General features: G+C 43.2%; 1 protein-coding gene across 2 annotated transcripts in view; it reads right to left on the bottom strand.

Annotated features, from left to right (window-relative positions):
• KLKB1 (kallikrein B1) overlaps positions 1-13,573 on the bottom strand; it is a 67,775-nt gene that overhangs the window by 43,100 nt on the left and 11,102 nt on the right. For both annotated transcript variants that reach the window (XM_083169289.1, XM_083169299.1), the window contains exons 5-6: positions 6,037-6,196; positions 4,479-4,588 (exon numbers count right to left, since the gene is read on the bottom strand). In XM_083169289.1, the coding sequence (XP_083025415.1) occupies positions 4,479-4,588; positions 6,037-6,196 (270 nt within the window). The remainder of the gene's footprint in view (positions 1-4,478; positions 4,589-6,036; positions 6,197-13,573) is intronic.

Below are 13,573 nucleotides of genomic sequence, written 5' to 3'. Positions count from 1 at the left end.
TTTTCTTAAGCTGGTGTCCTGCTAAAACCTTTGCTTTTCTCAAGTTCATATAGTATAGTATACAGTACAGTATTGTAGCGTTACTATTAGCATGACTAAAGGCATACCCCTAATATTAGACGTATAGTAAGCCGGACATTTTGCGCACCGGAGGAGCGGCCCGAAATTTTGAATGGACCTAGTGGCAAGGGGAGTGGCCTATACTCGTTCCCACTGTGGGGGCATGGCCAGCAGCTATGTGACCTGCTGGCCATGCCCCCAGCCCCTCTGGCTGCAGAAATAGACACTGTGCGCATGCGCACAGCATATATTCACCGGTGACAGGAGGGAACTCCCAACTGCCCATCCCCACCATGGAACACTGCCGGCCCTGGGTGGGACGTGGGAACATAAAAAAAACGGAACCACGAATAGCGGGACAGTTGGGAGGTATGCTAAAGGTGCATACACAAGGGGTGAGATTTAATAGAATGAGAGATTCACAAAGGGGTTTATTCTAGTTCATTCTTTCTGACAAAATCCTTCTTAGATGGACAAAACCATGTGCACTGCAGGGGGGCAGATGTAACATGTGCAGATAGAATTAGATTTGGGTGAGTTATTTTGTTTCTGTGCAGGGAAAATACTGACTGCTTTATTTTACACTGCAATATAGATCTCACTTTGAAGAAAAACCCCACCCAAATCTAATTCTCTCTGCACAAGTTACATCTGCCCCACCCGCAGTGCACATGGTTTTGTCCATCTAAGAAGGATTTTGTCAGAAAGAATGAACTAGAATAACCCCCAAAGTGAGAGATTTGGGAAGAAATCTCCATTTATTTTTTTTAAAGCGGCAATCATTTACACTGCAAAATCAAACTGGTTTTGCAGTGTAAATGATTGCCGCTTTAAAAAAAACCTGGAGATTTCTCACCAAATCTCTCACTTTCTGAAACTCTCATCCTATTAAATCTCACCCAAGGTGTGATTTTGGCTGTGGACGATTTTGACTATACTAGACTGCACAATCTATTTTTTTCTTGTGATGTCGATCCTGTGGGCCAACACACAGTGGTGCAGAGGGGGGTACTTTTTACCTGGATCCGGGTCAGATGGATTGTCCCAGGTACTGCTCCCCCTTCCCCTGCTGCAACTAGCCAGGCAGTGTGAGTAGAGAGGACAAGCAGCCGTTGCTGCAGCACAGCCTCTCCATAGGCCAGCACAGCCTTTGGCCTCTCTCCTGTGGCCACCACACACTGCTCAGTGCTGTGCTGATCAGGGGAGTCCTCTCTCTCTCCATGACAGGTTGACCAACCCCCGGTCGGCTGGGCCCCAGCTACTAAGGTTCTTTTTTTTTTTTTAACAGGGGTGTGGCCTTTTTTCTCGGGCCCAGCGGTGCTGTCGGCGCCCCTGCCTGTTCATCAACATCGCAAACTGTATACATGCAGTGCGATATTTGTTAACTTTAATGTCCGTACTGACTATTGGATAAAGGACTACTAATGCTCTTGAGGCTTGCTTCCGGTAAGAAGCACAACGGTTAATATTCAATGAACTCAATTAAAATGATTTTGAACACATTTAAGTCATTTGTTGAGAAGGCTATCCTCTGTGATGCCAACACATGTAAGTAAATATTTTCTATTAGGTAATGTTCTGCTTTGCCAATACTTATTTATTTATTAACATTTACTTATCTAGCGCTAGCGTATTGTGCTACACTTCTCATTACTTTCTCCTTAGTATGGGAAATCCCCTGTCCCCTACACTCGCCTCTTTCTCCCTTCTAATCAGTGTTTAATAATGCACGTCATGGATTTGGGAAAAAATTGATCAAGTGTCCGAGCCAATTATGTATTTTTTATTCAGTTAAACATTTTTTGAAAGAAAAATTATTATTCAAGTTCTTTGAAGCTTAGAAAAATCATAATAGGTCACTGTGGGATAAAAAAAATCAATGCTTTACAATGCAAGAACATCAAAGTATACTGTAAATCAACTAATCTATTTGTTAGACAATCAAAGTATATAAAAACAATCCCAATGACCTAAAAAGAACTTTGGATTTTATACTATACCAGCCCGGGGATCCTTAGAAGTTTAAGAATTTCAGTAGCGATGTTGATTATATGAACTTGAGAGGAGGCTTTATGTCAGCTTAAGAACAATTACCTCATTACTATTCGAGATGCAGGCAAGCAAGGTAGATTGGTGACACTTAATAACCTAAAGCACTCGTCTATATAACCTTGTTTATGACATGAGGATAAAACCTATCCTAAATGAAATAGAGATTCCACTGGGGGATTCAATATTTCATCTTATATTCTCTGCATATAAAAGGAGAGTTACACACAAGGTGGTTATATATTATATATATATATATATATATATATATATATATATATATATATTGAAGTAGTTCAAAACGGCACTCAGGTACATGTAGGAAAGAGTGGTGCAAGGTCCACAATGGATAATGATAAACAGCACTTACCTATCCTGGGAACCAGGGTAGGAAACAGACCAGCACTCACGAAGTTTGAAGTGAAGAAAAAGGTGTATTGAATAATTCAAAGCATTATACAAAGTACAGTGCAGCAGGGCTGACCCAACAGCCGTTTCAACTGGATGCCTTCCACCCCTGACGAAAACTGGAAGGCATCCAGTTGAAACGGCTGTTGGGTCAGCCCTGCTGCACTGTACTTTGTATAATGCTTTGAATTATTCAATACACCTTTTTCTTCACTTCAAACTTCGTGAGTGCTGGTCTGTTTCCTACCCTGGTTCCCAGGATAGGTAAGTGCTGTTTATATATATATATATATATATATATATATATATATATATATATATATATATTACTGTGCAAAGGTTTTTATGCTGTTATGGAAAACATGCTGCAAAAAGTAATGGGGCCTACAGATGTTGCGATGTTGCGATCTGAGTGATGTTAGATCGCTGAGTAAGATCACTCAGCACACAGCGCTGCACAGCAATGTGTCAGCAATGTGTGCTGAGCGATCTGTCAGGGCCAGTGTTCTCCGGTAAGAACACCGGCAATCTGACTAAATTTAAAATGCATGAAGTGATCTAGTCAAATAAAGTCAGCTCGCTAATAAAATGACACAAAATCGCTATGTGTGTAGGCGCCATTGGAATGGATTTGAAAATAGAAATGTTAATAACATTATACAATGCTATTTGATAAATATATTCTAATCAGTAGTATTGGGCAGTATGGATGGTGTAATGGTTAGCATTACTGCCTCACAGCACTGAGGTCATGGGTTCAATACCCACCATGGCCCTAACTGTGCGGAGTTTGTATATTCTCCCTGTACTTGCGTGGGTTTCCTCCGGGTACTCCGGTTTCCTCCCACATTCCAAAAATATACTGGTAGGTTAATTGGCTCCCAAAAAATTAACCCTAGAATGTCTGTTTGTGCATGTATATGTAGTAGGGAATATAGATTGTAAGCTCCACTGGGGCAGGGACTGATGTGAATGTTCAAATTTTCTCTGTGTAAAGCGCTGCGGAATATGTGTGCGCTATACAAGAAACTGCTAATAAATAATAAATAAAAATCAGTAAAAACAAAGAACACATAAAGACTGTGCTGGAGATAATCTATAGAATAGTTAGTTTTTATTGTACATAAATTGTAAATCACTGGCCAGTGTTTAAAAAGTGACAAACATAATTTACAAATACATCAATTTAAAATAAAATTGATTCATTTTATAGACTAAATTGATTAGTTGTATTAGCAGCTTATTGATGTTAACAATCCTCTTTTTTAGAGATCAGGATATTTTGACTTGATTTCTTGAGGGACATTATTAGTAGTGATTAGTGGGGAAAAAAACAAGAAATAAAATAGGAATAAAAAGATAAAAATAGATAAATCGCAGTCTTTTCCTTTTGGTCTGGCCAGACCAGTGGATTTCCACTATGGTGCCCAATTAGGCGGAACTTCCCAAATGGGATCCGGTACAAGAGTCCTGAATATCCTGTATGTCAATTTTTTTACTATATATAATATCCTGAAAATCTTTGTGCGCTGAGGTAGCAGAACCTTGAGGAGTTTGTGTATTGGGTGGACTTGCAAAATTCATCAACATTACACATTTATTATTAAGATGATACTGTAGTTAGTTTTCATATATAAAGTCAATGGTTATTTAACAGTTTCAATTAGTTTGCAATTTGTGTGCATTTGTGTGTGTGTTGTATATTACACTTTATCAGTATACAGATAGACAATTTATCTTTTATTTATATGTAAGTAACCAAGGACAAACCGGATCTAACACGGTATCACAAGCCATGTAATTTGTTGTCTATATGGTATTAACATTTCTTTGTCTTCCATAAAACAAGCTTCCTATTCATTAAGGAATATATGTCTGGTTACTGTTGTTTCTGAATGCAGCCACCCCCATAGTTACCGCCAGTAAAATACAAGATTGCCCACATAAAACATAATGCTTACCTAGAGAAGATTTTCCGCAAGACTTTAATGAGAAGCCGGAAATTACATTGGCCAGCTTCCTTATCTTTGTGGGCATTCCTTTGCCGGAGTATTTGAAGTAGCACATGTTTCTAGAGGGATAATGTCAAACAATGCTTGCATTAATAGCAGAGAAAGGAAGAGGAGCAGACCTATTCCTAATTACAATATTCGTTACTTGTTTCCTAGCAAGGCGCCAGCGATAAAATTTTTATCCATCGGGACCCCCCGAAATCGCGTTGATCGCATCGCATGCAACCAAATCGCATGCGATGGACGCGATTTTTACATTGGAATCAATGTAAAATGGTCCCTGAGACCAGATTTTACATTGGCCCCAATGTTAAATGGCCCCCAGACCCCAATTTTTATTGTTTCCTAACCCTGATGGGTCAAATGCCCCCCCATTGTTAACGCCACCCCACGATCAAAGCCAACCCGAAGTGTGGCAAGTACAGTGAGCCCGCGAGGGGCGGCGGTACGCGTCCTCCGACCTTTTCATACCCCCACTATCCACGTCAGCGTGGAGTTGATATTATATAGTGTGACGAGCGCAGCGAGCCACCAAGCCCGAAGCGTGGTGAGCGCAGCGAGCCCCGCATTACTTCACAGGTATTACGCGTCCCCTCGCGGGCTCGCTGCGCTTGCCACGCTTCAGATTGCCGTTCATCGTGGGGTGGTGTTAACAATGGGGGGAGGGGGGCATTTGTCATGTAAAATACCCATAAGGGTGGGTATACAATGAAAAATCAGATCCAGTGGCCCATTTAATATTGTTCCCTATGTAAAATCGCATCCATCGAATCGGTCATTAACTTAAGGTATACGATGGACGCGATTTTTTAATTGTCGGGGAAAAGGCTAAAAATAGCCCTGAAATCGCGTCGGTCGCGTCCATCGCATGCCTTAACTTAAGGTATGCGATCACCTACGACGGGCGCCGTGCTAGGAAACAAGTACCCAATATTCAATATAAACCAACACCCAAGAAAACTATTCACTAGTTTCCAACATCCATTTAAACGGAAAAAGAAAAAAGAGCTTTGTCATCCCTTTCTATAATGGAGGCCACGGATTTCTGTGCCGCTGTGTGCGGCCAGCCCTCCCGCTGAGTGATGTAAGACCTGAGACTGGCTGCAACCATCTTTGTTTTGGGCACAGTGCTGCGGCCATGGCTTCTAACTGTGGGGATGGCGGTCCACGGTTCAGCCAGCCGGGTGACCAGCCACTTCCTAGCTGTAATATGCTGGCCCACCGGAAAATGCCCCAGTTTCCCACCGGGCCAATCCGCCCCTGATGGTATAACATGCTGTGTAGTCATGGCAGCATCATACTAAATGGCAGAGTTTCTATACCGCAAAGATGGAATAACAGAATGAATAAGGGTGAATACAGTTTAATTAGTTTGGTGGGCTGTCTGTCATGCAGGGCCACATGTTAGCAACAAAACAGGCTTCATAGGTATGTAAGCCCATCGGAAATCTTACCATTGAACCCTAAGGCCAATCCACCTCTGCAATATTTACTGTAGCATACTTACCGCAGCTGTACGCTGTGGAACTTCTCTGTGGTATAGGTGAAGAATTGACAGTGTTCTTCGTTGGTGCATCGCTGCCTGCATTCTTCCACATTAGCAATTTTAGAAATGTTATAGTTTGTTCCCATCATGTCAAGTCCAGGATAAATCTTATCCCTGCAGGCTATAGCAATAGAGGAAACATTTTTCACTATATAGTTCCAGGAAAACATATATTCATGAAAAGATTTATCATGTTCTGTACAGGCAGAAAGGGCATGATACAGTAACTGCCAATCTTGGTAGGGAACTCTCTTGGTAGGGGTCTCGTGTGTTAAACTTCTAGTAAATTGTGAAGCAAAACAATGAAATAAGCAGCAATAATAGCTCTGTCCAATCAGCATAAACTTGCTGGAAACTAATGGGCTCCATACATCAGCAATCACAATTAATTGCTGATGTACAGTATGGGGCCCATTACGCAAAGATGTTTGATATTGACATGCTACTTGTTATTAACGGCAACACCCTAGGCAAAACTTCTGCCAGGCTACAGAATGAAGGAGGTGCCTAACCCGACACTTGCAGAGACGGGCTGTGCCGGGTGGGATTGCAGTGTGCCAGGTGCCACCCAGTGAATCTTATTTTCAATAACTTGGGCTGGCCGCTAGTGCTTTTAGTTGGGCCTCTGTGCTATTCCCAGATGCCATGCCGGTCCAGCTTAGCACCATAGACCTAAAGACATGCCCTCCTCCCCTTCCCTGATTGCTGTCTGACTCTCTCTGACTGCTTTTTAAGCCACCCATTAGCGGCAGCCTGCTCTCTTCGGCTCTCCTGAAACTTTAATTATGGGACAGTACCTGCCCAGCAAGCAGCAATACCACCATCTACACCTGGCCCTCCCTCAGATAGCAGCGTGCCACCTCCTCGGGGCTGGACAGTACTTGCTTTCTCCCTGTCAGGAGGAAATCCTCAGCAGCTGCTGCTGGACTTTTGCTCTACCCCCTCCTTCCCGATGGGTATGTGCAGATGCACTAGATTGGCATGCACACCACAGGCCCCATGAGAGGACTGGAGAGTCAGGCCCTGGCTAAGAAGAATAGTTTCCAAATTTTTCCACAAGGCAGCCACTGTATTCCTCGGCCAGCATTTTGGAACCTGGCGTCCATAGACAGCTGCCTAAAGGTAGCGCCGGCCTTGGGCAGGACAAGAGGCGTTACTGTTCTGATGCAGATGGCATTTCCTAAATTGGCACTGAGAGGGGAGTAGTGGGTACTCTTAATCTGGGGCTGGAACTGTTGGAGGGGCCTGGGAGTAGAAGGCCCCCCAGTAGGGGGCAGCAGGCTCCATGGGGACATTGGCAGTAGGGAGAGAGAGGACACAGCATTATCTTGTGGTTTTAGCTGTCCTTTGCGATGAAAGGACTTCCGGGTTTGTGACCCGGAGTCCTATATGTGCATGCGTCCAGTAATGTTGGGAAAGATTCACAGCAGGGTGGCACAATTGCCCCTGAATAAAATGAGATTATGTATATATAGATATATATATATATATATATATATATATATATATATATATAGATATATATATATCGTAGTGCGGCCCGGCACTCACTCCCTGAGGTCATCCGCCCTGGTGCCTGTCCTGGTGTAGGTGTAGCAGGTAAAGAAAGACTGCCACTCCTGGGTCTTGGTGCAATAGTATGTTTCCATGCTTTAAATATACTATTGCACCAAGACCCAGGAGTGCCAGTCTTTCTTTACCTGCTATATATATATATATATATATAAGAATAGGGGAAGGTCCGGCACTCTGTCAGTATAGTCAGCAACAACCACGGTGCCTGGTGCCTGTATAATCCTCCTCAGGACGTAATATAGCTGCAGATACGGCACTCGCTGGATTTTCAATGTAGCAAGTAAATGAACTGGACTCACACCAGGCTGGTGTGAGTCCAGTTCATTTACTTGCTACATTGAAAATCCAGCGAGTGCCGTATCTGCAGCTATATATATATATATATATATATATATATAACAAAGATATTGCGAGCGGCACTCAGAGACTGGATACACGAAGTAACACTACGTGTTTAATGCAAACTTCAACGTTTCGGGGCGCTGGTCCCCTTCGTCAGGATGTATATATATATATCCCCTTCCCGCCGCAGCCTGTTTTTGCCTTCCTGACAGAGCCCTTTTTTTCAAATCTGACATGTATCACTTAAGTGGGAATAACTTTTTTTTGCTTTTACTTATCCCAGTGATTTTGAGATTGTTTTCTCGTGACACATTGTACTTCAAGTTAGTGGTAAATTTTCGTCGATACAGTCTGTGTTTTTTTGTGAAAAATACCAAAATGTCGTAAAAAAATGGAAAATTTTGCAATTTTCAAAATGTTAAATTTTCTGCTTGTGAGACAAATAATCATACCACTCAAAATAGTTAATAACTAACATAGACCATATGTCTACTTTATGTTGCCATCATTATTTCAACCTCCTTTTAATTTTTTTGGACACTAGGAGGCTTAAAATATGAATAGCAAATTCTCAAATTTTCAAGAAAATTTCAAACACTGATTTTTTTAGGGACCAGTTCAGTTCTGATGTGACTTTGAGGGACTTGTATGTGAGACACCCCCATAAATGATGCCATTTCAAAAACTGCACCCCTCACAGTATTCAAAACAGCATTTTGGAAGTTTGTTAACCCTTTTGGTGTTTCACAGGAATTAAAACAAAGTGTAGGTGAAATTTCAAAATTTCATTTTTTTTGCAGATTTTCAATTTTAATACATTTTTCTAAGGAACACAGTACATTTTACTAGAAAAATGTGACTAAAAATTTATTCCCCCAATTCTTTTGTTTTCATAAATATCCTATATGTGGCCCTAGTGTGCACGTTGACCAAACCACAGGCTTCATAATAGAAGGAGCATCTACTTGATTTTGGAGCCTCCTTTTTATGAGATTATTTTTTAGGCACCATGTAGGTTTCTAGGCACCATAAGATGCTAAAAGTTAGGAACCCCACCACAAGTGACCCCATTTTGCAAACTACACCCCTCAGGGAATTCATCTAGGGGTATAATGTACATTTCAAACCCCCAGGGGTTTCACCAATTGTGGTACAACTGGGCAGTGAAAATGAAAAATTAAATTTTTTACACAAAAATGCAGTTCTGGCTCAAAATTTTTCATTTTCACAAGGAATGAAGGAGACAAAGCACCCCAAAATCTGTGCCCCAATTTCTCCCGAGTACGGCAATGCCTCACATGTGACCAAAAAATACCATTTGGGTGCATGGCAGGACTCAGAAGGGAAGGAGTGATTTTTGTATTTTGCAACTCAGATTCTGGTGGAATTTTGGTGGGTGCTATGTCGCATTAGCAAGACCCCCAAAGCACCAATACAGTGGAAGCCCCCCACAAGTGACCCCATTTTGCAAACTACACCCCTCAGGGAATTTATCTAGGGGTATAGTGTACATTTCAAACCCCCAGGGGTTTCACCAATTTTGATACAACTGGGCTGTGCAAATGAAAAATTACATTTTTTTACACAAAAATGCAGTTCTGGCTCAAAATTTTTCATTTTCACAAGGAATGAAGGAGACAAAGCACCCCAAAATCTGTGCCCCAATTTCTCCCGAGTACGGCAATGCCTCATATGTGACCAAAAAATACCATTTGGGTGCATGGCAGGACTCAGAAGGGAAGGAGTGATTTTTGGATTTTGCAGCACAGATTCTGGTGGAATTTTGGTGGGTGCTATGTCGCATTAGCAAGACCCCCAAAGCACCAATACAGTGGAAGCCCCCCACAAGTGACCCCATTTTGCAAACTACACCCCTCAGGGAATTCATCTAGGGGTATAGTGTACATTTCACACCCCCAGGGGTTTCACCAATTTTGATACAACTGGGCTGTGCAAATGAAAAATTACATTTTTTTACACAAAAATGCAGTTCTGGCTCAAAATTTTTCATTTTCATAAGGTATGAAGGAGAAAAAGCACCCCAAAATCTGTGCCCCAATTTCTCCCGAGTACGGCAATGCCTCACATGTGACCAAAAAATACCATTTGGGTGCATGGCAGGACTCAGAAGGGAAGGAGTGATTTTTGTATTTTGCAGCTCAGATTCTGGTGGAATTTTGGTGGGTGCTATGTCGCATTAGCAAGACCCCCGAAGCACCAATACAGTGGAAGCCCCCCACAAGTGACCCCATTTTGCAAACTACACCCCTCAGGGAATTCATCTAGGGGTATAATGTACATTTCAAACCCCCCGGGGTTTCACCAATTGTGGTACAACTGGGCAGTGAAAATGAAAAATTAAATTTTTTACACAAAAATGCAGTTCTGGCTCAAAATTTTTCATTTTCACAAGGAATGAAGGAGACAAAGCACCCCAAAATCTGTGCCCCAATTTCTCCCGAGTACGGCAATGCCTCATATGTGACCAAAAAATACCATTTGGGTGCATGGCAGGACTCAGCAGGGAAGGAGTGATTTTTGTATTTTGCAGCTCAGATTCTGGTGGAATTTTGGTGGGTGCTATGTCGCATTAGCAAGACCCCCAAAGCACCAATACAGTGGAAGCCCCCCACAAGTGACCCCATTTTGCAAACTACACCCCTCAGGGAATTCATCTAGGGGTATAATGTACATTTCAAACCCCCCGGGGTTTCACCAATTGTGGTACAACTGGGCAGTGAAAATGAAAAATTAAATTTTTTACACAAAAATGCAGTTCTGGCTCAAAATTTTTCATTTTCACAAGGAATGAAGGAGACAAAGCACCCCAAAATCTGTGCCCCAATTTCTCCCGAGTACGGCAATGCCTCATATGTGACCAAAAAATACCATTTGGGTGCATGGCAGGACTCAGCAGGGAAGGAGTGATTTTTGTATTTTGCAGCTCAGATTCTGGTGGAATTTTGGTGGGTGCTATGTCGCATTAGCAAGACCCCCAAAGCACCAATACAGTGGAAGCCCCCCACAAGTGACCCCATTTTGCAAACTACACCCCTCAGGGAATTCATCTAGGGGTATAGTGTACATTTCAAACCCCCAGGGGTTTCACCAATTTTGATACAACTGGGCTGTGCAAATGAAAAATTACATTTTTTTACACAAAAATGCAGTTCTGGCTCAAAATTTTTCATTTTCATAAGGTATGAAGGAGAAAAAGCACCCCAAAATCTGTGCCCCAATTTCTCCCGAGTACGGCAATGCCTCACATGTGACCAAAAAATACCATTTGGGTGCATGGCAGGACTCAGAAGGGAAGGAGTGATTTTTGTATTTTGCAGCTCAGATTCTGGTGGAATTTTGGTGGGTGCTATGTCGCATTAGCAAGACCCCCAAAGCACCAATACAGTGGAAGCCCCCCACAAGTGACCCCATTTTGCAAACTACACCCCTCAGGGAATTCATCTAGGGGTATAGTGTACATTTCAAACCCCCAGGGGTTTCACCAATTTTGATACAACTGGGCTGTGCAAATGAAAAATTACATTTTTTTACACAAAAATGCAGTTCTGGCTCAAAATTTTTCATTTTCATAAGGTATGAAGGAGAAAAAGCACCCCAAAATCTGTGCCCCAATTTCTCCCGAGTACTGCAATGCCTCACATGTGACCAAAAAATACCATTTGGGTGCATGGCAGGACTCAGAAGGGAAGGAGTGATTTTTGTATTTTGCAGCTCAGATTCTGGTGGAATTTTGGTGGGTGCTATGTCGCATTAGCAAGACCCCCGAAGCACCAATACAGTGGAAGCCCCCCACAAGTGACCCCATTTTGCAAACTACACCCCTCAGGGAATTCATCTAGGGGTATAATGTACATTTCAAACCCCCCGGGGTTTCACCAATTGTGGTACAACTGGGCAGTGAAAATGAAAAATTAAATTTTTTACACAAAAATGCAGTTCTGGCTCAAAATTTTTCATTTTCACAAGGAATGAAGGAGACAAAGCACCCCAAAATCTGTGCCCCAATTTCTCCCGAGTACGGCAATGCCTCATATGTGACCAAAAAATACCATTTGGGTGCATGGCAGGACTCAGAAAGGAAGGAGCAGGGCCGGCGCTACCCACTCAGCAGCTCCTGCGAAGCAGGGAGGCGCCATGCTGAAAAGGCGCTGTCTCCCTCCCTGCTCTGCTAAAGCTGCCTCAGCCGTCACTGTCACTGCCTCCTGCACGCCGCCCGCAACGCCTGTCTGACAGCAGGTGGCAGTATGGAGAGGCTGAGCAGCTCCGTGCACCGCGCACACTGCCCTCCTCCTGTGACCTGCCACCTCTTTCTCACGGACACTTGTGTTGAGGCATGTAGCGCTGTCCGTGAATGCCTGGATGACATGTCATCTCCGGATCCACCCCCTACCCATTGCTCCCTGCGCCTGTCAGCTGTCAATTAAATGACGAACAGGCAGCAGCGCCGCCTCCCCTTTCTTACTCTTCTCAGTGTGCTGTGTCAGTGCCGCTGCCAGTCCTCAACACTCCGCCCCCTCTATCTCCTCCCCTCTTCTTCCATCTCCTCCTTCTCTCCCCTCCTTTCCCCCTCAGTCACGAGTGCTGCACATACTTTTTGTACTGCTTTCGGATCGCATCGCACACACATTGAATGCATGCCGTGCGATGCGATCTAGCCCATAACGTATGTGATTCTCGCAGCGTGTATGGGCACCTTTAGTGCCTGCAACATTTTGTGGACACAGCACTGAGATGAGGTATGCATACATGTAGATCCTCCATAGGATCGCATGTTGCATACGCTCCCACAATCGGGCTGCAGCTTGTTGCAATGGCAATGTGAAAGGGTGCAAAATGTATGGTTTGCAGGAGGGCGCCGGACACCCTAGCACCGGCCCTGGGAAGGAGTGATTTTTGTATTTTGCAGCTCAGATTCTGGTGGAATTTTGGTGGGTGCTATGTCGCATTAGCAAGACCCCCAAAGCACCAATACAGTGGAAGCCCCCCACAAGTGACCCCATTTTGCAAACTACACCCCTCAGGGAATTCATCTAGGGGTATAGTGTACATTTCAAACCCCCAGGGGTTTCACCAATTTTGATACAACTGGGCTGTGCAAATGAAAAATTACATTTTTTTACACAAAAATGCAGTTCTGGCTCAAAATTTTTCATTTTCATAAGGTATGAAGGAGAAAAAGCACCCCAAAATCTGTGCCCCAATTTCTCCCGAGTACGGCAATGCCTCACATGTGACCAAAAAATACCATTTGGGTGCATGGCAGGACTCAGAAGGGAAGGAGTGATTTTTGTATTTTGCAGCTCAGATTCTGGTGGAATTTTGGTGGGTGCTATGTCGCATTAGCAAGACCCCCGAAGCACCAATACAGTGGAAGCCCCCCACAAGTGACCCCATTTTGCAAACTACACCCCTCAGGGAATTCATCTAGGGGTATAATGTACATTTCAAACCCCCCGGGGTTTCACCAATTGTGGTACAACTGGGCAGTGAAAATGAAAAATTAAATTTTTTACACAAAAATGCAGTTCTGGCTCAAAATTTTTCATTTTCACAAGGAATG

The sequence above is a fragment of the Crinia signifera genome, chromosome 1 (genome assembly GCF_055691185.1).
Source record: "Crinia signifera chromosome 1, ASM5569118v1, whole genome shotgun sequence".
In the NCBI taxonomy this organism is placed as follows: Eukaryota; Metazoa; Chordata; class Amphibia; order Anura; family Myobatrachidae; genus Crinia; species Crinia signifera.
This window is presented reverse-complemented; position numbering and strand designations above follow the sequence as displayed.